The sequence below is a fragment of the Selaginella moellendorffii genome, unplaced genomic scaffold (assembly GCF_000143415.4).
Source record: "Selaginella moellendorffii unplaced genomic scaffold, v1.0 SELMOscaffold_1, whole genome shotgun sequence".
In the NCBI taxonomy this organism is placed as follows: domain Eukaryota; kingdom Viridiplantae; phylum Streptophyta; class Lycopodiopsida; order Selaginellales; family Selaginellaceae; genus Selaginella; species Selaginella moellendorffii.
Genome location: NW_003314262.1, coordinates 555,235 through 574,571, shown reverse-complemented (window position 1 = coordinate 574,571; position 19,337 = coordinate 555,235). Strand labels below are relative to the sequence as shown.

The window sequence follows — 19,337 nt, the reverse complement described above, 5'->3', positions numbered from 1 at the left end:
CCCCCCCCCCCCCCCCCCCCCCTTGAGGAACACACGCTTTGGGCTTTCACCCCAAGCCTCCCTTAGTATCAAGAGTTAGTCTCTGGGACAAGCTCGAAATTTACTAAATATGGAATGTTCCTAGATTGTGAATTTGGACACGAGACGAACACTATTGTGTTCAGACCAATCTCTACATTCCATAGATATGCCAAATGAGCAAATCTAGACACTTTCCATAAATAGCATTTGGGACCGAAGTGAGACTAACACAAAGGGCATGATAGCAAGGGTGTTTGGCAGACACGGTAAGCTATCATGTAGCGATATTAAGGGACTAATCTCAATATGCGAGGTTCTTGTCACTAGCCAGTGCAAGACATAACGAGACGGGAACTCCTTACCGGGCTAAGTATGCTTAGCTAATAACACATAGGAATTCCGTCCTTATGCTCGTCCGGTCTAAGTACACTCGAAATGCTCAGTTAACTCCACTAGCACAAGAGGGACTGATAAAGGGTCCAGCAATACCGACCTCCTGCCGTTGTGGTAGTAAGGTAAGAGTGTCCGTAAGGACTGGTCGACAGGTAACTTTCAATACCCGAAATCACATGCGCGACATATTGGGTATTAAGTCAAGTTTGATGGCACTAACACTTCTTGACAGATGGACAAACGGAAAGGGTGAATAGGCAGCTGGAGGATTATTTGCAATGCTATGTCTTGGGAGACCAAACCGATTGGGTAAGTCATTTGGGACTTGCGGAAATGTGTTATAACAACTCACCACATTCGAATATCGGGGTGAGTCCATAGGAAGTCATCAATGGGCAAGCTATTGAAGGTCCTGTGGAACTCAGCGTGGCCGAGTATCATGGAGAGTTACCTGCAGTGGAGGCATTCACAGCAGAGAGACTCAACATTTGGAATCTAGTGAGGGATTCCTTGGAATGGGCTCAACAAAGGCAAACCAAGTACGCGAACTAAAAGCGCCGAGATGTAGAGTTATAAGCTAGGGAGAAGGTGTGGCTGAACACCAAGAACCTCAAGCTACGAAGTGGGATCAGCCAGAAGTTGACCCAAAGGTAAAAATGCATGTATTTCTGTAAATGAATTGATCTGGAGTTCCTTAAGCAGGTTCGCGGGGCCTTATGAGATTGAGGCACGAATCGGTAAAGTGGCTTACCGTCTCTGACTTCCTTGAGAGATGGTGAAGATGCACCCTGTGTTCCACGTGAACTTACTCAAGCCGTACTTTGAGGATCTTCTTCGCAAGGACCAAGTAAGACCTTTACCTGAGGTTATCCAAGGGGAAGAGGAATACGAAGTCAAGGCCATCTTCAATGCGCGCAAGAGCAAGCGACAAAGACGCGAGGTGAGAGAGTTCCATGTGAAGTGGAAAGGATTTCCACACTGCGAAGCAACATGGGAACCGGAGGAGAACCTAGCGAACGCACAAGATCTAGTGGAGGAATTTCTGCAAGGCAGAACTCTATGTACTTATGCAAAGTTCAATTAAAATATCAATTTGTGAAGTTGAGCAAAGGCATATGTCGGGATCCGAAGGCGTGCCGAAGGTAAACTAATTAGCATGGGTTAGTTAGGTCGACTAGGCGTAGGGCACTACGCCCGACTCCCCGTGGGGATGTCGAATTCGTAGACATATTCTATAGAGGTTGGGTTCGAGTCCCAACCCCCTAGTAAAGCAAGGCTGGGTTCAAGTCCCGACCCCATACTAGGGCGTGGTGAGGTGAGGGATATAGGGACACTTATATTCCGTTGTCATGGGCTCTTGGCCGGGGAGGCTAACTTAGGCACACTGCTAAGTGGGGGGATGCCCCTGAAGACATGGTCAACAAGTCATAGGATAAAAAAGAGATGTTCGATGTGGGTATCGAACTTCTTCTATGGGTGGTGGAGTTGTAAGGAACTGACTCCCCGAGATGTCGTAGGCTAAAGGATCATAGAAAGCATGACCGAAATGACAAAGAGTTCATCGAATGGGACCGAGTCGAAGATCGAGTCCAAGACCGACTCTGAGACTGAGTTCGACATAGAGTCCTGGATCGAGCCCGAGGCCGAATCGGAGACCGAATTCGAGACCGAGGCCGAATCGGAGACCGAATTCGAGACCGAGTTCGAGACCGAGTTCGAGACAGAGTCCGAGATCCAAATCGGGTTCGAGACCGAGTTCGAGGTCAAGTCTGAGATCGAGTCCGAGATTGAGTCCGAGACCGAGTCCGAAGTCAGGTCCGAGATCGAGTTTGAGATCGAGTCTGAGACCGAGTCCGAATACTAATACAGGTCAAGGGGTGAAAGCCCAAAGCGTGCATCTCCCACGGGGGGGGGGGGGGGGGGGCTACAGGGGGTTCCAAAAGTATAGTAGGGATAGTGAGGTCTGGGAACCAGTCTTAAAGGAACTCTCCAGTGGTGCTTCCAAACTGACTTGAGGTTGAGACTGGGGCCGAGGGGGCTTGGGTGGGAGTGAGCATGGGCTTGGGTGGTGCCGGAGGGGCCACCTAGGGAAGTGCTCAAGAGTAGCTCCCACTCTAGAAAGGGAAACCGATTGTGGTGCTCCCGGCTCATGTGGAGTGGTGCCCCACTTGAGTACCTTGTGGCTCATTGGTCCTCGCCCTTCCTAGGGGCTTGGGCCTTCCCTTCGGGAAGGAAGTGGGGTGGTAGAGGTACCTATACTGGGCCGTTAGGCCACGGTGTTTTGCCCCGATGTCCTGAAGCAAGTGTTGCACCCAAAGCTTGGGATTTAGAGGGTCCTATAATCAAGTCTTGTTGTACCAAGGGGTGTTAGGAACCTGGAGGCTTGGTGTGCTTGGCTGCTTGTGCCTGCGGGGAGTGTAGCCGAACCTTAAGTCCAGTCTAACCCGGGGAGGGGGATTGGGAGAGATTTGGGAATTCGTAGATGGATGGCTAATGCTTCGTTGCTCGTGCAGTGAGTAGCTGAAACCAAGTAGGACCAAGTAGGAGCTGGTACAATAGGCAGGAACCTTAGCAAGGGAACTTAGCACAAGCCAAGGCAGTGTTGGTTGGATAGACGAGGTAAGCTGGCAAATTGGAAAGGAAAAATTTGTGGCTTACAGTGTCCTCATATTCCAAACCATCACCACGCCCTTAGTGATTTGGGACTTGAACCCAAGCACTAAAGGGTCGAGACTCGAACCCAACCTCTGTATATGCATCTACGGACAGCATCACATAGGATGCCTTGCATGACTCCCCACGCCAGTGCACCAATTTATACTTAAAGCGCGCTATAGATCACAGTTTAGAAACCTAGTTCCTCCGCACTGCCAAGTCCTTTCACTTGACAAATTTATGATCATATATAAACTTCTCCATGCTTGGCCCCATGGGCTATCCCTTTTGAAGTTAGCACCTTCAATTAAGGTATTTGTTCCCCCAACTTGCCAATCTCACTTAGCAAGTCATATGACCACTGTAATATGGTTCATGTATAAGCGTGAAAATCCTTGACCATTGACTTTCGTTCAAAGCCATTTCTTTAAACACTCGGGAACTACTTCCCCAACCTTGATAGCTTTACCTTAGGGCAAGCTTCAAGACCACACTTCTATTATGCCACTCTAATTTCACGCATTTTATGAACCATTTACACTTGCCTTTGTAGGTACTAAGCTACCCAGAATTGTCTTTGGGAACCTTAAAGGAACTTTGTCCTTTAACTTACCAAGGCTTCTCCTTTTGCAAGCTTTTTAATCGCCATATGGTTTAACATGGATAATTCCATATTTTAGACTCTCCATGGCATCATGGTAGTTAATAACAACATGCGCGAGCACCCATTTGATTCTTTACTCCCAACTCACATAACCACCCTTGGTTATGCCCATCAATTCCTATGGTTTGGTTCTATCCCTTTATTATTTATTTTTTGGCATTATATGTTTCCTTCAGTTATTCTTTTCCATACTAGGAGGTGCCATAACAAGTATTCTTAGGGATGAACCTACTCAATAACCTAAAAAGTGGTTCTTCAATCTGGGTATGCTCACCTTGTAATCCCACACACCAGGATTATCGTTATTACTTATGGGCCTTTCTATGCTCATCACTAGCCTTGCCGAAATTCCTTTTTAGCTTTGTTTAATGCAAATAGACGAACTACTCCCGTCTCCGCAACTTTGGACATAGGATAGCACTTACTACCCATCATTCGTTAGGGACTTAGTCCCTCATGCCTTATCTAATGCCCTTATGACACCTAATACCACTTCTTGGTGTTTTAGAGTGTTTGAGTGTCTTAATGATGCCCTCTTTTAATGAGCATTCCCTTTATAACATTGACTTACTATATCGCAACATAAGCAATTTATCCCTTATAAGGGTATATCCAACTTCCTTATCCCAATAAGAAGTCTTAGGTAGTTACTTTCTACCAGTTTAACCAATTATTTTGCACCTTTTGTTTAATTGCCTTATAATGGTCAAGTCCTATAACTCATTGCTAGTGTTTTTACACCTCCATCATTATTTGGGTCACCACACTCCAACCGTATGCCTTCCAACTTAAGCTATGCCATTCCCATTTCCATTAGAATTCCTTTGGGGAGGGGTTCTCATAAATCTACCAACTTGACCTCAAAGCATCACACTTTAGTGCATTTAGTGTCTCTACACCATCGGCTTCACGAGCCTACCTTTATGACACTTCTTACTTGTGTTTGGGTCCTTGCCAAAATCAATACAATTCTTTCTCATGCTAACTATCCATTAGCACTACACCATAAAGTTTACATACAACTTTGTGTAAAAGTTATTTTCTTCTAGAAACACCTTTCCCATGACTTTAATATAACATATTTTGCCATCAATGAGATACCCACTATTTTCATATTTAGATTTTATAATCCTCCCTATCCTTCGTGGGGCACAATACACCTCAATCCAAATGCTTTTACCAATCCCTTAGAACTATTCCTTGACTCTACTTGAGTCATCTAACATTTTTTTATTTTGCTAATCCAATTACTGGTAATGTCCTATTTTTGAGGTGTCAGCTCGCTGGAATACAACTTTGTGTATTTGTGTCCTACTCACAAGGACCATCTTTGCAAGTGTTGCTCTAACACTTGATTATTCCTCATTTTCTATGGACTACTCTCGCTCCTTAAGACTATCCATCCATATGATGAGAATACTGTCTCATAACTCCTTGGGTTTGTTCCAACATTTATAAATGGTAGCCCTAGCTACCATTTTAAGGACTTATGTCCTTATCCATATTTGACTTCCCACAGTTATTAATTCTGGTCTTAAATTCATGAGCACCAATCTCAATTTTATGAGGATAATTTTGTGACTCCTTTATTGTTTTTGAGTCTCTACCTTCCCCATGATCCCAACTGTAGTTGTTTACCACAACTACATTAGCCAGTTTGATAAGTCAAATGCTCATCTAAATCACATCCTTAACTCTTTGAGGAAAACCTTATACTATTCCCAAGATCCCAAAGTTATTCTATTATTGGCCCTTTTCTATCAACCATCTCACCTACAAGTTCACACATGAACTGTAGTGGAGAGCCACGTCTTCCTGACCTGCTACTCCTCAAGGATAGGCCCACTCCTAAGACCTTCCGATGCTAACACCAACAATGATATACTTGAGCACCAATAAAAGTCGGACTAAGGAACAACTCTGATACCAAATTGTAAGTGGCTAAATTTTCCATTCTACTTTAGTCATTTAACCACATCTTCGACCACTTGGAGGAGTTTCACTCACAACCTCTGTAAATTTTATTCCGGACTTGGGGCTTGTTAACCCCGAGAATGGCATCCTTGCCACTTAACCTTTGCACTTGGTCCAAGTGCTCCATGTGTCTGATCCCATGACCAACACTCAAAGGTATTACCAACATATTAGCTTGTTATGCTACAGCTATGCCCAATCACCTTTGCCGCACTAGTGGTCCAATACCACCTAGATCACAGTCCTGTCTCTCGAAGACTGGGCCATCCGTTCATGAGTGGTCATCCCAAATCCGCTCCTTAGCATCCTTATGTAAGTGACTAATTTTTCCATTCTACTTTAATCATTTAGCCACACCTTCAATCACTTAGAGGAATTTCACTCACAACCTCCTTAAGTCCTATTCCGAACTTGGGGACTTGCTAGTCCCAAGAATGGCCCCCATGCCACTCAACCTTTGCCCTTGGTCCAAGTGCTCCACGTGTCCAATCCCATGACCGACACCCAAGGTACCACTGACATACCAATCTGTTACACTAAAGCCATGCCCATTCCCCTTGGTCACACCGGTGGTCCAACACCACCTGTATCGCAATCCTATCTCTCAAGGACTGAGCCATTCGTCCATGAGCGACCATCTTAGGTCCTCTCCTTAGCATTTTTAAGATGCCCATAGACATGGGGAACAGCCTTCCCCAATATCCCTTTTACAGTCCCTATCAAGTCCATGGCTATGTTCGCCAACACTGCCACTGGAACAAGGCCTGTAGGCTCGACCTCTAAGTTCCACTGTTCTTTGGGACTTTTTCACCATGTGACCGTATCCTTAGTCATTGCACTAGAGGATTGCTCCTCTTCCTTTTCACAGTCTAGGACTTTGAGACAACATTTTGGAACACTGTGGCCTTACGCGAGCCTTAGGATACTCTCCCCACCTTCTGCCTTTTGGTGCTCTAGCCATGGGCTTAGAGCGAAGTTCCATTGAGCCATATTAGGTCTCCAAGTAGGTAGTGCCACCCAAACTTGGATTAGGAGCATCGGCCATTCGATCTCCCAAGGGAACTAGAGTTGGCTCTTGAACACTTCACCAAGCTAGCCTACTTGTCAGTCCGTATTCACTTAGAGCCTTGGACTTCCTAATGGTTATCCCATCACCTAACACCTAGGTATAGTCTTCCTGGGCCAAACTGGCCTTTCCTGGCCAAACTGGCTCCAATTGAGTCCTCCCTCTACTATACTTTTGAAGCTCACCAAACCCCCTAGTGTTTGGGAAATGAACGCTTTGGGCTCCCCCTACTATACTTTTGGAGCTCATCAAGCCCCCCCAAGGTTTGGGAGACAAACGCTTTGGGCTTTCACCCTCTCAAACTCGAACTCGGACTCGGACTTTGACTCAGACTCGGACTTGGACTCGGACTCAGACTTGGTCTTGGTCTCCGTCTCGACTTCGGACTCCATCTTGGGTCCTTCTCAAACTCCATCTCGGGTCCATCTCGGGTCCATTTCGGACTTCATCTTGGTCCATCTCGGACTCCTCAAGTCAGAGCTTTTAGTCCAAATGTGTTACGCTCATTTTGGCCACCCACATTTGGGTTGGGCACATTGACCATTCGATCTCCCGGGTGTAAACTCCTGAGTTTGGATTTCCCGGGAGGTCACCCAGCTCAGCTCGACCTCAGACTCCATCTTGGGTCCTTCTCAGACTCCATCTCAAATTCCATCTTAGGTCCATCTCAAACTCCATTTCGGGTCCATCTTAGACTCCATCTCAGATCCATCTCGAACTCCATCTCGAGTCCATCTTGAACTCCATCTCGGTCCATCTCGGACTCCATCTTGGGTCCATCTCAGACTCTATCTTGGACTCCATCTCGGACTCCATCTCGGACACCATCTTGGACTCCATCTCGGACACCATCTTGGACTCCATCTCGGGTCCATCTCAAACTCCATCTCGAGTCCATCTTGGGTCTATCTCAGACTCCATCTTAAGTCCATCTTGGTCCATCTCGGACTCCATCTCATGTCCATTTCGGACTCTATCTCGAGTCCATTTTGAACTCCATCTCGGACTCCATCTTGGTCCATCTCAGACTCCATCTCAAACTCCATCTTGGACTCCATCTTGGGGTTTAGGGATTTGTGTCTCACAGCAAGAGGACACAAATCCAAAGCCTCTTTGTGCTCATTAATAAGGATTGTTCACTAGGGGATTTACATTTCAACAACTAAACAATATAAGATAGATGTGTTGGAACCTTGTCATTACTTGCCATGGGGTGGCACATGCTTAATTTTGAGGGCAACAACTAAACTCACCAAGATCTATAGCTACTCTAGAAATTAGAAAGCCAAAAACAATGGTAAGATTTTCAGTGCATGATCGAGACTAGATTGCAAGCATTTGGAGCACCTATTAGTGTCTTTCCTTGTCAACACAGGTACAGTTCTCTCATATAGAATTTGATACTATTCTAGGTGAGGATTACACCTTAGTGTTGAGGATCACAGGATCTAGTGATAGATTTTACAATGAATCTGGCGAGGCAAGTGTGTTCACTTTAAGCGTTTTTGGTGTTTGGTAATCTGGCCAATAAAATATCCTATTTTATTCTCTAAAATAACTGGTAAAATATAAATATAAATTTACTTAAATATTTTAAATTTTTATTTTTATAAATCTTAAATAAAATTATAAAACTCAGTTTAATTTTTTGTTTGCTTAACAAACCTGTAGGTGGTAGTGAATATACCTAGAATATGCTTGAAAATTCTAGGATATTCTACCATCTAACGGTTGTTATTCATTTAGATTAATCTTGTATTTATAATTTTATAAACATGTTTATAATTTATAAACTTTCTTAAACATTTTCTAGTATATTCTTTTTAATTCTAATGCAATAAGATTAATCTTGTGTTATAATTATAAACATGTTTATAATTTATAAAAAAATTATTTGATCAATTAGATTAATAAATAAAAACAACATTACTATTAAACAAACTAAACGTTGCTACACGTAGCAAATTATTTTTATGTTCTTTTAGGATTGTGGACGAGCGCGTTCCAGTTGATGAGATGGAGATCCTGCAGGCGATCCGCTGGATACATCGCTCGCCTCACCGCCGAGTTGATTCCATCGTGGCCGGGAATATCGCGACCTCACCGCCACACTGGAATCGCAGCGCCACGGATTGATCTTCCAGGCAGTAGTCGAGGAGCGCGTGGGAGCAGTGGATGTACAGGCTCGCGACCGATTTGATCGCCGCCGAGATGCCATCCAAGGCGCGCATCAATCCAATCCGTTGGAGAGGAAAGCTTGGGAGATCTATACCATTGGGACCGAGGCTGGTGGCCGTGGCGGTGATGAGGTTTGGGGATTTCGCGAAGACATGAGCTTGGATTCCTCGAGAATGTAGGCCTGCGGCGAGCGCAAGGCCGGCCAGCACCTATGGCCACTTCCATCACCATGAATCAAATAAAATCTGAACCAAATATTCCTGTTGTCATCACATGCCCCTTGGTGACTTTATTTTTCAGCAAGCCGGCCACGGTTTCAGATACCAGTTACGCGGGGGTTTGCTGGCGCCGGCCGTGATCGTCGAGAATAGGAGGGGCACGAAGTAGACCTTGGCGGCGCGCTGGTACTTTCCATTGCTCGTGCTCTGCTTGGAAGATTTTGGATGGTGTTCTTGGTGGTTCTTGTGGATCTTCTCGTGTCCCGAGTTCTTGTCAATCTTGTCCAGAGGATCAAACTTGGTCTGCCAGCCCACGATGATCATCTCCTCTGGAGAATCCCTCTTCTTGAAGTGGCCTCGTTTCCATGAGCTAAACAAAAGAGAAAGAACTACTCCATCCTTAGAAAGATCGTTTGGCCCATCTTGTCTCATGGCTACAAAGTTGGCAATGTTGTTCTTCACCAAGAGTGATTAAGGTAATGCATTGCCTTCATTTAGGATTAGAAACTTCAATGGCTCACCACAGGGATCAAGTTCGAAGCACCCCTTGGCTAAGAAGTAGATGTTTATATCATAACTTGTGGAATCCCTTATATTTGCAATAATTTTACTTGAAGTATGTTGAATCTGGATCACCAGTCATGTTTAGCGGGTAACTAGCGGCCCAGTGTTGAAACTCCTTCATCCGGCACCTCTGATCTGAGGGCGTCAACTGTGTCGCCCAAGCCGGTATAAAGTCGGCTATGCAGGTTGTCTCTGCTGCGTAGTTTTGGAACTTTGTCAAGCGAGGGATTCGAAGCTCTTCATACCTATTTGAAAGAACCTTGCGTTATAACTTCTGACCGTCGTGAGACTTCGCACAACTTTACCTCATCACTGCTCGCTTGAGATCTTCCGGATTTCCAGCCGCGAGGGCGGGGGAGAGAAGCTCACAAAGCTGATGAGCGTCTTCGAAGGCTGTTCTTGCTCCTTGGGCGGGGCCCCAATGCATCGCATGAGCAGCTAAAAAGAGAGAAGAGATTCATGTAACAAAACTTCATCGAAAAAAAAACTTACCATCGCCCATGAGCACCACCTCTGATCCAGATTGCTCCAGCTCTCAAGCGGAATTCGGTCCTTGATTCTCCGCTGGAAGATCTGCCCCGCCTCGGTTGCTTCCACCGCGATTTTGAGCGGCTCCCACGCGGGAGACGAGCCCAGAAGCTTGTCAATCTCTTCCAGCACCCTCGCCTTGCCGGATTCATCGCAAAACCCCCCGCTGGATTCCTTCGCGGTGCTGCGATCCTCAACTCTAAACACCCACAGCGTGTAATCCTCGCCTAGAGCAGCAAGAACAGTGTCAACTTCCGTACAAGAGCTAGATCATCCATACCGGAGGACCGTACCAGCGCCGACGAGGTAGCATATTGATGGGCCGCCGCTCCGGGTGATTGCGATCTGGTCTGGATCGTGCACCGAAAATCTCCCAGGATTGTGGACGAGCGCATTCCAATTGATGAGGTGGAGATCCCACGGACGATCGGCAGGATACATCGCTCGCCTCACCGCCGAGTTGATTCCATCGGCACCCACCACGAACTTGGCACGGATTATCGTGACCTCACCGCCGCATTGGAATCGCAGCGCCACGGACTGATCGTCCAGGAAGTAGTCGAGGAGCACGTGAGAGCAGTGGATGTACCGAGCTGGGACGCGCGAGGCGAGGATGGATCTGGCGCTGCGCCATTTGACGACGTAGAGCTCGTCCTCGCCATAGGTCGTCACTAGGGTTTCGTCACCGGCGCCATTGCGCGATCCACAGAATGTGACCTTGGTCGTCTTGGTGAGGCTCGCGACCGACTTGATCGCCGCAGAGAGGCCGACACTAAGGCGCGGCTGGCTGCGCATCAATTCCATCGGGGAAAGATTGAGCGAGGAGATCTAGAAGAGATTTGGGGAGAATACCATTGGGGCCGAGGCTGACCGCCGTGGCTGTGTCCGCGATGAGGTTTGGGGATTTCTCGAACACGTGAGCTTGGATTCCTCGAGAATGTAGGCCCGCTGCGAGAGCAAGGCCGCCCAGCCCCCACCAACGATGGCCACTTCCATCACCGGCTTATCCATGCTCGAAGAACTGCCAGGAGAGGGCTTCGTACTTGGACTTGTTCTTGTTAACACCGAGGTCGTGGGTTGGAACCCACGTTGGCTGAAGCTTGATTTGAGATATATCCGTTTACCTAGTTATTATGTAGATTAGGAAATGGTGTCAGTTGACAAAGTTTATTATTATACAAATGAGTGTGATGATAATTTGATTATTATGGAGATAACTTTGGAAATGAAGTGGAGATTTTGTGGGGAAAACACATGTCTCCTCTCAATGTCCACCCTTTTTAGTTTTCTTGCTCCAATAGCAATAATGCCATTTTAACTCCAACCTAAAGGAAGAAAGAACTTGGCAAAAAAAATCTACATACCTTTTCTACACTCTTTGAAGTTCTATTGAACAACTTATCATAGTAGAAACGGATTCACTGTTAAGACCACAGATTGTAGCTTTGGTAGAGAGAAGAAAATAAACACATTCACTTATGGCTACTGTTGCCATGTAGCTATGTGCAGATCACCTACATGTTGATTGCTGCTTGCTGTATCCTAGGTGTCAAGAGCATCCAGAGCAACACTAGATTTTCCACAAACCGTTCTCCACCATCATCGTGTAACCAGATGAAGCATCATGATGTTGTGGACTTCATTGCTATTGGGATGCACTGAGACAAGGGAGAGCAAGATGGTTTTGGAGTTATTCAAAACTTTTGAATGCATGGGGCTGGAAGCAACACTGCAACCTTAGTAGCAGTGCTGCTGATGTCTTGTGGGGCTTTTGGTGGATTTGGAAACGGGAAGGGAAATCCTGGATTGGAGAGAAGCAATGTCTCAAATAGTGTCATTGTACTTTCTGTCAGAGAGGTTTAAGTGTATAATTATAGTATCCATTGGATTGGTTAGTAAATTACATATTTTATATCTAGTCAGCCTTCAAAATTTACATTAACTTAAACTCATGACCTTCAACTTTGTCTACCATTGTATATAAAATGTTGAACTCCTCTCCATAAAAAAACATTGAACTTAGTCCATTCTTTTCTTTTATCCCCTCCTCAAAAAAACAAAACAAATTCTAGCTACCATATATGTTCATTAAAAATATCTATGCATAAAAATGTTCTACATAAGTAAATATTACAGTATTAGTAAGAAAACCTCAGGGTTTAGATGGAAGTGACAAGAACCACTAATTCCTTATTGATGATTCTTCTGAAGACAAATGCTTTAGAAATATCTTACTTCTTATAATTATATATAAATATTATTATGAGTGCTTGAAATATGAGAATAAGTGTATTAGTTATGGTTTAGATCCCTATTTATATATAAAAAGGGATGGACCAAATTCAGTCCCAAATGGTAGTCTAGTATAATGTAATACTTAGTCAAGGTATTTTATTTTATATATATATATATATAAAATTGTAACTAATTCATCAAAATTCCATAATTGGCTAATGTTTTTGCCAAAGGTTTAGTTTTATTGTTGTCACAAGTACAACATAAAAGTTATTGATGCCATAGAAGTTTCAAGAACATGTAAGTTAATGGGAATTTCAAGTTTTTGCAGTGATGTGCAATAAAGCAAAAGCTTTAAATGGTCCACTAAAGTTACATTCATAATGCTTTGTCCATCTTCTGAAAGGGAGAATGGTGTCATATCTATAAATACATGTATGTCAAAAACATCATCCTAAACTAACTATGTTCTTCTATGCTTAATCCTACAATTTTCTTTCAAAAAATTTAAGGAATACAAGCTACAATTTAAGTGCAAGAATACCACCTAGGACACTGCTTAGATGACTAAGACGAAAAGAGGAAAAGATCGAAACGTAGAATACTATAACAGCATTTTACCAAGACCATTCGCGTTTGGAGTTCACGGCCTTGACACTGGTTGCAACGAGTGGCATGCCGCCGAAGAGTGTCGTGAAATAGTTGAGGCATCTTGATCTTTTGTGGTTGTGATCCGTCAAGCTGCTGATTCCAGAAGAACCAATCTCCACAATGCGGCCTGGAGCAAGCAATCACTTACAAATCCATAGCAAAGCATACTGTGACCTCGCACCTTTCACCCAAATTGGAGGACCACCCGTTGCGTTTGCCACGAGAAAAGACATCGCAATGTCTTCGCAGTTCCTGCGAGTTGATCATCCATCAAAGTCGCACAAGTCACGAAGAGCCAGGAAAAAAACAAGCATACCTCTCGTTGGCGACGTAGTTACGGATGATCCGAGGCATCTGGTGCGTGTAAAGCTCCAGATACTTTTTGTGAAAGAACGCGACCTTGGAAAGAACCATGCTGTATGATCCAGTCCACCAAACAGTCCACCACCCTCCATACTTGTAAGTAGTTTGCGCTGGAATTTGGCTCTAGAGAAAAACCAAGGAAAGTGTAAGAAACTGTTGAGAGATTTTGTTTTTCCTTCCCAGTACCTTGGATTGTACCCAGTGCATTCGTGGAACAAAGCCAACCATGGTGTCTCGAGCACTGAGCCAAACGTTGAAAGCAAACGCCATGGTGCCGCAAGAAACAAGAACGTCATCGTCCACGGAGAAGACGGCGTCGGTGGTGAGGCCTTTGCTCGGTTTAAACCTGTTGTTGAGATTGTCTTCCCGGTTGATGTCAAAGTGGAGCTCTGGAGCTCGGGAGCCCCGGCGGTTCTTGGCGATGGAATCCAGCAGAGCCAAATGCAGTTCGCTGCTGGGCATCTCCGGCTCGCTCCACACAACTCGAAACGCGTCAATCCCCTTGCAAGTCGAGTAGTGCGCTACCGATTTCTTGAGCAAATCGTTCCTCTTCCAGGTGTTGATGAGCACCGTGTAGCGCTGCCTGGACCAAAGCGTGGATGTGTAGCCAAGAACATAACCGAGAAAGAAATCTCTGTTACCTCATGCGATCTTGACACTCTGCCGTTCCGTGCCTCCATCCCATCAAAGAAGACGCCCGGCGCGCGAGCAGCGCCGTGGACAAGAGAATCGCGACGAGCACAAGCAGCTTGATGTGATACGACGAGTGGCCGGAGAAGAAAATCCGCCATCGCTGGAGCAGCAACCGATGCTGATCCCTCTGCCCCTTCATTCGAGCCAAGAAACCCTCAAAGATCGACGATTCAAGCGCCGCCTCGCCTCATAGCGATCGCGACAGCCCTGGAGCTCGCAATGCCATACCCTAGATCGATCCAGCAGCGCTCCGCCACAATCTCCCGGGCCAACGGGAGAATCCATGCCTCTTCTCTGTCTAACTGAATATTCCTCTGTGGATACGCAGGATCGTAACGGTTTTTACCGGTTTTACATTTTATTTTAACTCTAGGGTTTAGGGTATGGCGGAGCTCCGGCATCGCGCGCACAAGAAGGTAATCTCTGATCAGCAGCGGCGCCGTGATGTGGCGCTCGATCGGCAGAAGCAGCAGCGCCGCGATCTCCAGCTGCATTTCCGGCAGCTCGCGACGGCATTGGAAGGTCAGCGCGTTGTGGAGGAGGAGGAGGAGCACGAATGGGGTCTCGCAGAGGGGACGAGATTACAGGGGAAAGACGCCAGGAAATGGTTCTCTGGGCAATTCATGCTTCCGGAGTGGCTGATTGACATACCCCTAGGCCTCCAAAGTGACTGGTAAGAACACAATTTCTAGCTTGCGAAAATTCCTCTCACTGCTGCTTCTTTCTTCGGTGGAGGTATGTCATGGCTAGACCAGCAGGAAAGCGGTGTATCGTCGTGTCCTCTAGAGGGACTACAGTTAGCAGGCTTCGCAATGGACGAGTCTTACACTCTTTTCCTTCGGCTCTGCCAAGTGGCGCTAAAGTTTCGAGTGGTCCCATTCAAGGAAGTTCTTCGTTTACAATTCTGGACTGCATTTTCCATGAGGTAGACTTTGTGAAAAGACTTCCTTTGTTTGTTGATCTTATCCGTGCAGGCCGATGAAACGTACTATGTTCTCGACATCATGTGTTGGCGTGGGTATTCGCTGTACGACTGTAACACGGAATTCAGACTCTTCTGGAGAGATTCCAAAATCGTAGAGACGGACGCGCTCAAGCCGCCTTCAACTCATCACCGTTATCGCTTCAGCTTGCTTCCTGTTTACGAATGTAACGCAAAAGGTTTGGACGCTGCCTACAGGGAAGAACAGACATTCTTAAGAGATGGAATTCTTTTTTATAACAGGTTGCAGACAGGTGTTTTTACGTTTCTCCTAATACAATGCGTGTTCTGGACAGGCATGCGCATTACACAGTGGGATACACACCGTTAGCGTTGCTTTGGAAGGATTCTCAGTGCAGCCAATATTTGCTAGACACTGATGCCAAAGGCGAGGTTCCATCCCTTCAACAGGTTGGTACTACGGCGTTTTCTTCCTGGGACCAGCAAGCTAATGTTTTTTTTTTTCTCTTTTTTCGTGAAAAGGTAGTCCTCGAACTCAAATCTGATGGCACTGTTGGTACGAGTGATGATCCTTCTGTCATACTGGGGACCATGCCAAGACAAGTCCTTGAGCAGGTTAGTTTAGCAGGTTATGGCTTTGGAATCTCTATAACCTCTAAATAATCTCTACAAACTTCTATTTTCTCTCAGAATCCTACATTTCTGAAACCGGGGACATTACTTCGCTTTGCAATTGGAACGGACGGCTTGAAAATTGTCGACGGGAAACCATTTGCAGCAGACATTCATTACCAAGGACCTGCGAATAAATATCGCCCCTGTGCTGATAGCTGCACCAAGGTTTAATCTTGCACAGTTCTTTTTTATGACGTTCTAATGTCTCCTTTTCCTTTGGCCTTTGCAGATTCTTTTCCAGTATGCTGCTCGGCACTCACCGATCAACATATCGGACATAGTGGCAGCTATAGAAAACCAGGACGTGGAGATGCAATGACGTCGTCAAAATAGGTGAGGCTATCTTGTTTTCTCCTTTAAAAGAACGTTTTTGCAATCCAAATCTTAAAGTGATGAGACTTAACAGGCTTCTCGGAGACTGCTCGTTTGTATTGCTGTCCGGAGATTGTCAAGTTCGTTGAAATGAGCTTTATGTTTATCAGGTATTTTTGATGTTTAGGTGGCCTGATGCTAAATTTGAGCGCTTTAGATCAGATCAAAGCCAAGAAAAGCAAGCGATCATTCAAAGTCCTAAAAAGAAATGGTTGTATAGCTTGACTTGAGCAGTGCCCGGAATCTTATCCCGATCCAACGGTGGGCAAGACGACCATATCCACAATCTTTTCCTTTCCACGGCTTTGGATCCACGTGGCAGCAAGGCTGGTTCTTGTGGCCGGCATTCCACTCGAGGGGATTTCCGCACGTGACATGGCTGATATTTTGGCTCTCGTTTTTCCATCCAGAATAATCACGACCCATTTGCTGTGGCAAGTAAATGCCATGTCAGCAATATCGGTCATGAACCCCAGTCGTTTTTTAGATTTCCTGCTACTTTATTTTATTTGCCGTGCCACAATGCATGGCTGGCGGGCTGCCACGTTGCGTTGCTTTATCTTTTACTTTTATCGTACGCTTTGGCGAGTAATTCGGTCATATGACATGGCCGTACAAAATATCATGATATTTGCGTCACTAGCAGGGCCCTTTTGCTAAAGTGCCAAGGTATGTGAGCCAAGCATTCAAAAAACTTTACTCCATTGTTGTGGGCGAGCAAATGCCACGTGGTTAATGTGGTTATTACCTTTATCGAATCGAATTCGATAGCTTAAATGAACTTAGTAATTTCCTAACAGCAGTTAGTTAAGGCGCGCAAACTAACGACGAGTGGGAAAGCGGGGTTAAGGGCCGTAGTAGGGCTTTGCTTTTTGGAAGGAGGAAACGAAGCTTTTTCATCGTCGGCAGCACAAGGGGCAAAATGCGAGCTGCGCGGGACGAGACGAGCATCGAGGAGCAGATCCTATCGTCGGAAGACCAGGTTTGCTCGATTTTCCACAGACCCAATGTGTAGATTTGAGCTTGGGGAGATCGTTTTCCCCCTTTTCATCCCTCTGATGAATCAAACTCTCTTTTTTTCCCCTTTTTAGGTGCAAACAAATCACAGCGACGAGAGCTCGCAGTTGGATGATCTGGGAAGCTCTTCCGGAAGCTGTGAAGAGGACAAGCCGGATGGAGGGGGGAATCGCCGTGGCGACCAATTTCTCCTAGATCGCCCGGCGCCGGCGACGAAGAAGAAGAGAATCTCCAAAGACGGAGAGACCAAAGATCGCGAACGAGAAGAAGAAGCGAACAGAGGAGAGAATGGCAATGGTGGCGAGAGAGACGAAAGCGAAGAAGACGGAGAGAGGAAGATCCAGAATTTATCACAAGCACCACGAAGTGGAGAAGATCACCACCACCACCACCACCACCACCACCAGCAGAATCCCTTCCAGCACGAAGAGCAGCAGCAGCATCACAACTGTTCCAAGCCGGTGTTGAAGAAACCGGACAAGCTTGTGCCGTGCCCGCGCTGCAGCAGCATGGACACCAAGTTCTGCTACTTCAACAATTACAACGTGAACCAGCCCCGCCACTTCTGCAAGAACTGCCAGCGCTACTGGACCGCCGGAGGGACGCTGAGGAACGTCCCGGTGGGAGCCGGGCGGAGGAAGAGCAAGCACTCGTCCTCCTCCGCTTCCTCTCACCACCACTCTCATCCTCACCCTCATAGCAGTGACAATTCCTCCTGGAACACCACCACCACAAACAATCACAACCACAGTCACTGTCACAGCCAAAGTCGCTCCATGAACCACTCCCAGGAACAACACCAACATCTCCAAGATCGTCACCATCACCAGCAGCAGCAGCAGCAGCAGGAGCAAGAGAAGCAGCAAAAGCAGCAGCAGCAGCTCAAGAGGGAGCTCGCGTCGGAACTCAAGCAGCGAGTTGGATCGCGGATGCGGCTACCACCCGTGATCCCTCAGGACCAGATGTGCCACTTTCCAACGCCCGCGGAGACGAGCCCCTCGGGGAGCAGCATACTCACGTCGCTCAACTCTCCGGGTGGTCCGGGCAGCATCGGCTCCATCTTCAACATGCACCTGGCTGCGGCCGCGGCCGCAGCAGCCGCCGCAGCAGCCGCCGCAGCGACAGCAGCGGACAACCCGAACTCGCCCGACGCAGCAGGCAGCCCGGCCGGGAACTCGTCGTCGGTGTCGAGCAGGATGAATCCCTGGGTGGCGGATTCATCTGAAGCAGCTCTGACTCAAGCTGCATCGGACGTCAAGGAAACCAACAGAAACGGTCCAGGTGCAGGTGCAAGTTCAGGTCTAGGATGCGGTGGTGCAGCTTGTGTCGGAAATGGTGGTGGCGGATACAACATGTTCACCTCCGCCACTCCGGCTTGCTTCCCGTGGATTCCATTCGGCAACAACGCGAGCAACGCCGAAGGTGGCGGCAATCCGGCCGAAGTTGCGAGCTGGCTGAGCAACGTCTGGGCCGCCAACTTTCCGGCCTGGGCTCCGTTCGCGGCAGCGCTTTGGGCTGGCGGAGGAGGCCCCGCTTCTTCTGCTTCTCCGATGGGATGGAATGTCCCGTGGGCGGCGGCGGCGGCTGCTGCGTTTGCGGCAGCGGCGGCGGCCGCCACCTCCACCACCACCAGCGCCGCCGCCACCCCAACGAACTGTTCGTTGAACTCCGCAAACGCGACTGTTCTTGGGAAGCACCCGAGGGATGGCGGCGGAGGGCGATCGCTCTGGGCTCCTAAGACGCTGCGGATCGATGATCCTGGAGAGGCGGCCAAGAGCTCAATCTGGGCGACTCTGGGGCTGGAGAAATCGGCGGCGGTCTCTCCGAGTGGTGGCGGCGGCGGTGGCGGTGGTGGGAGGACTTGTGGATCTTCCGGCGGCGGCATTGTTTTCAAGTCGTTTCACAAAGGCAAGGAAGGCAGCGAAGACAAGGCGCACGCAAACCCGGCGGCGCTGTCGAGGTCTCTCAGCTTTCACGAAAGGAACTAAAAGAAGAAACGAAGAACAAAAAATGGGCGGCGCCACCTTTTGTACAGAGAAAGCAAAAGCGCAAAGTGTAACTTAACTATATACAGGCTTTTTTCCTAATGGTGAAGTTCTCTTGTTCGTACGGACTTGTACAAAATGT

The 19,337-nt window shown here is 47.0% G+C and overlaps 4 protein-coding genes across 7 annotated transcripts; 2 read left to right on the top strand and 2 right to left on the bottom strand.

The window, feature by feature from the left end:
• Positions 1 to 9,640: 9,640 nt before the first annotated feature.
• LOC9656545 lies at positions 9,641 to 11,864 on the bottom strand. The gene is made up of 6 exons (XM_024687602.1): positions 11,859 to 11,864; positions 11,114 to 11,250; positions 10,555 to 11,048; positions 10,226 to 10,488; positions 10,039 to 10,171; positions 9,641 to 9,978 (listed from the first exon to the last, which is right to left on the bottom strand). Exons 1-5 carry the CDS (start codon positions 11,862 to 11,864, stop codon positions 10,043 to 10,045), a joined length of 1,029 nt encoding a protein of 342 aa, XP_024543370.1. The 3' UTR covers positions 9,641 to 9,978; positions 10,039 to 10,042.
• Positions 11,865 to 12,972: 1,108 nt separating this feature from the next.
• Positions 12,973 to 14,471, bottom strand: LOC9629648 (glycosyltransferase family 64 protein C4). Its single transcript, XM_024683658.1, has 5 exons — positions 14,152 to 14,471; positions 13,697 to 14,093; positions 13,464 to 13,633; positions 13,329 to 13,399; positions 12,973 to 13,274 (listed from the first exon to the last, which is right to left on the bottom strand). Exons 1-5 carry the CDS (start codon positions 14,340 to 14,342, stop codon positions 13,114 to 13,116), a joined length of 990 nt encoding a protein of 329 aa, XP_024539426.1. The 5' UTR covers positions 14,343 to 14,471; the 3' UTR covers positions 12,973 to 13,113.
• Positions 14,472 to 14,583: 112 nt separating this feature from the next.
• On the top strand, positions 14,584 to 16,759 carry LOC9629647 (snurportin-1). 4 transcript variants are annotated; one of them, XR_002993738.1, is made up of 9 exons: positions 14,584 to 14,876; positions 14,939 to 15,128; positions 15,178 to 15,428; positions 15,482 to 15,596; positions 15,669 to 15,761; positions 15,837 to 15,986; positions 16,051 to 16,154; positions 16,228 to 16,303; positions 16,356 to 16,759. XR_002993738.1 is itself a non-coding variant. In XM_002961803.2 (8 exons), the coding sequence occupies exons 1-7, from the start codon at positions 14,587 to 14,589 to the stop codon at positions 16,138 to 16,140; spliced, it is 1,179 nt and encodes a 392-aa protein (XP_002961849.1). In that variant the 5' UTR covers positions 14,584 to 14,586; the 3' UTR covers positions 16,141 to 16,154; positions 16,228 to 16,759. The 4 variants fall into 4 exon arrangements, 2 of the variants coding, with proteins under 2 accessions (XP_002961849.1, XP_024542196.1); XR_002993739.1 differs by having other exon boundaries at positions 16,351 to 16,759; XM_002961803.2 differs by having other exon boundaries at positions 16,228 to 16,759.
• Positions 16,760 to 17,050: 291 nt separating this feature from the next.
• On the top strand, positions 17,051 to 19,304 carry LOC9629646 (AT-rich interactive domain-containing protein 1B). Its single transcript, XM_002961802.2, has 2 exons — positions 17,051 to 17,175; positions 17,285 to 19,304. The coding sequence occupies exons 1-2, from the start codon at positions 17,116 to 17,118 to the stop codon at positions 19,196 to 19,198; spliced, it is 1,974 nt and encodes a 657-aa protein (XP_002961848.1). The 5' UTR covers positions 17,051 to 17,115; the 3' UTR covers positions 19,199 to 19,304.
• The last annotated feature ends 33 nt before the right edge of the window (positions 19,305 to 19,337 follow it).